General features: G+C 57.1%; 1 protein-coding gene across 1 annotated transcript in view; it reads left to right on the forward strand.

Annotated features, from left to right (window-relative positions):
- Positions 1-5: 5 nt before the first annotated feature.
- The window catches only part of LOC104916254 (TATA box-binding protein-associated factor RNA polymerase I subunit C-like), a gene marked incomplete at its 5' end in the record, with an annotated part of 2,938 nt that continues 1,730 nt past the window's right edge, over positions 6-1,213 (forward strand). The window contains 4 exon segments of the mRNA XM_010727288.3: positions 6-62; positions 165-351; positions 445-582; positions 796-1,212. Of these exon segments, the coding sequence (XP_010725590.1) occupies positions 6-62; positions 165-351; positions 445-582; positions 796-1,212 (799 nt within the window).

Consider the following 1,213-nt stretch of genomic DNA (forward strand, 5'->3'; position numbering starts at 1 on the left):
GCGTAGTACTGCCCATGTACCTAGGTAGGGCTCACCCCTGCCAGCACCTCGTTGCCACCCAGGTGAGTCCTCTATGGCTCAGAGTCCCCAGACCTCCTAGCCAACTTGTGCAGCTGGTTTGGATGCAGGTGGAGGGGACCCTGCTGAGCCTTGCCCTCTCCCAGTTTGCTGTGTACCTGCTGGACGAACGCTTGCCACTGGTACCTGTGCTGAAATGGTCACACATGATGAAAGCACCCCCTCTGTTTGCTGACATTGTGCCGGGGGAGTCTGGAAGGAACCATAAAGCGTTGCTGGGCACCTCTCATACTCAGGAGCTGCTACTGCTGCAGTACACAGGTGAGAAATCAGGTAGGGGACACAGAAACTCCCCTCATGTCCATGTCCTGACCTTGCTGCCTCACTAGCCGATTTTTGATATGTCTTATTGATGTCTTATTGCAGGGGGCAGCCAGATGGCCTGCCAGCTTGCAGGGCCACCACAGCAGCTACACAGCATTGCCAGCTGCCTACCTCACCTCCCCACACAGCTCCCACACCAGCACCACCTGCTCCAGCAGCGTCTCAGCATCCCTGCAGCTGGTGAGTGGTCATGGGGCATTCAGGTCATGCAGGGGCAGCAGCCAGCTGTCCGTGCTTTATCGGGCATGCATCAAAAGGCAAATGCTACTCAAGATGAGATACTGCTGGCTTAGGGAGAGGATGTAGGGACAAACTGGGAAAGAGGAGTGAGTGCTGCACCCATGGGGAGGTGGTGTTGGTTGTGTGGTGACATTGCCCCATTTGTCCTCATAGGGCTGGCGGCCGTGCAGCATGAGCAGGGCCAGGAGGAGTCCCTTCTGGTATTCCAGCTCTCCGAGGCAGGTGATGTCTTCTACCAGATGCTGAGGCACGAAGCAGCACCCTCACCTGTTCCTGACCAGGGGGATGAGGCAGAACCAGCTCCCACTCCCAACAAGGAGGATGAGGCAGCAACACCCCCTGGCTCTCCCATTCTGTTTGGTAGCGAGGAAGAAAAACAGGAGGAGGAAGAAGAGCAGACCTTCTACTTATCTAATCTGGAGGTGATAATCAATGATGAGGAGGAAGAGGAGGAGGAGGTAGTGGCCACACCAGCAGTCACTGAGGAACCTGAGTCCCATGCCAGCCCCAAGCCTGCTCCAGATGTGCCCAGTGCAGCTGCAGCTGTGCGGTACCGCCGCTGGCTGCGGGC

This window comes from Meleagris gallopavo, unplaced genomic scaffold (assembly GCF_000146605.3).
Source record: "Meleagris gallopavo isolate NT-WF06-2002-E0010 breed Aviagen turkey brand Nicholas breeding stock unplaced genomic scaffold, Turkey_5.1 ChrUn_random_7180001880127, whole genome shotgun sequence".
Taxonomy (NCBI): domain Eukaryota; kingdom Metazoa; phylum Chordata; class Aves; order Galliformes; family Phasianidae; genus Meleagris; species Meleagris gallopavo.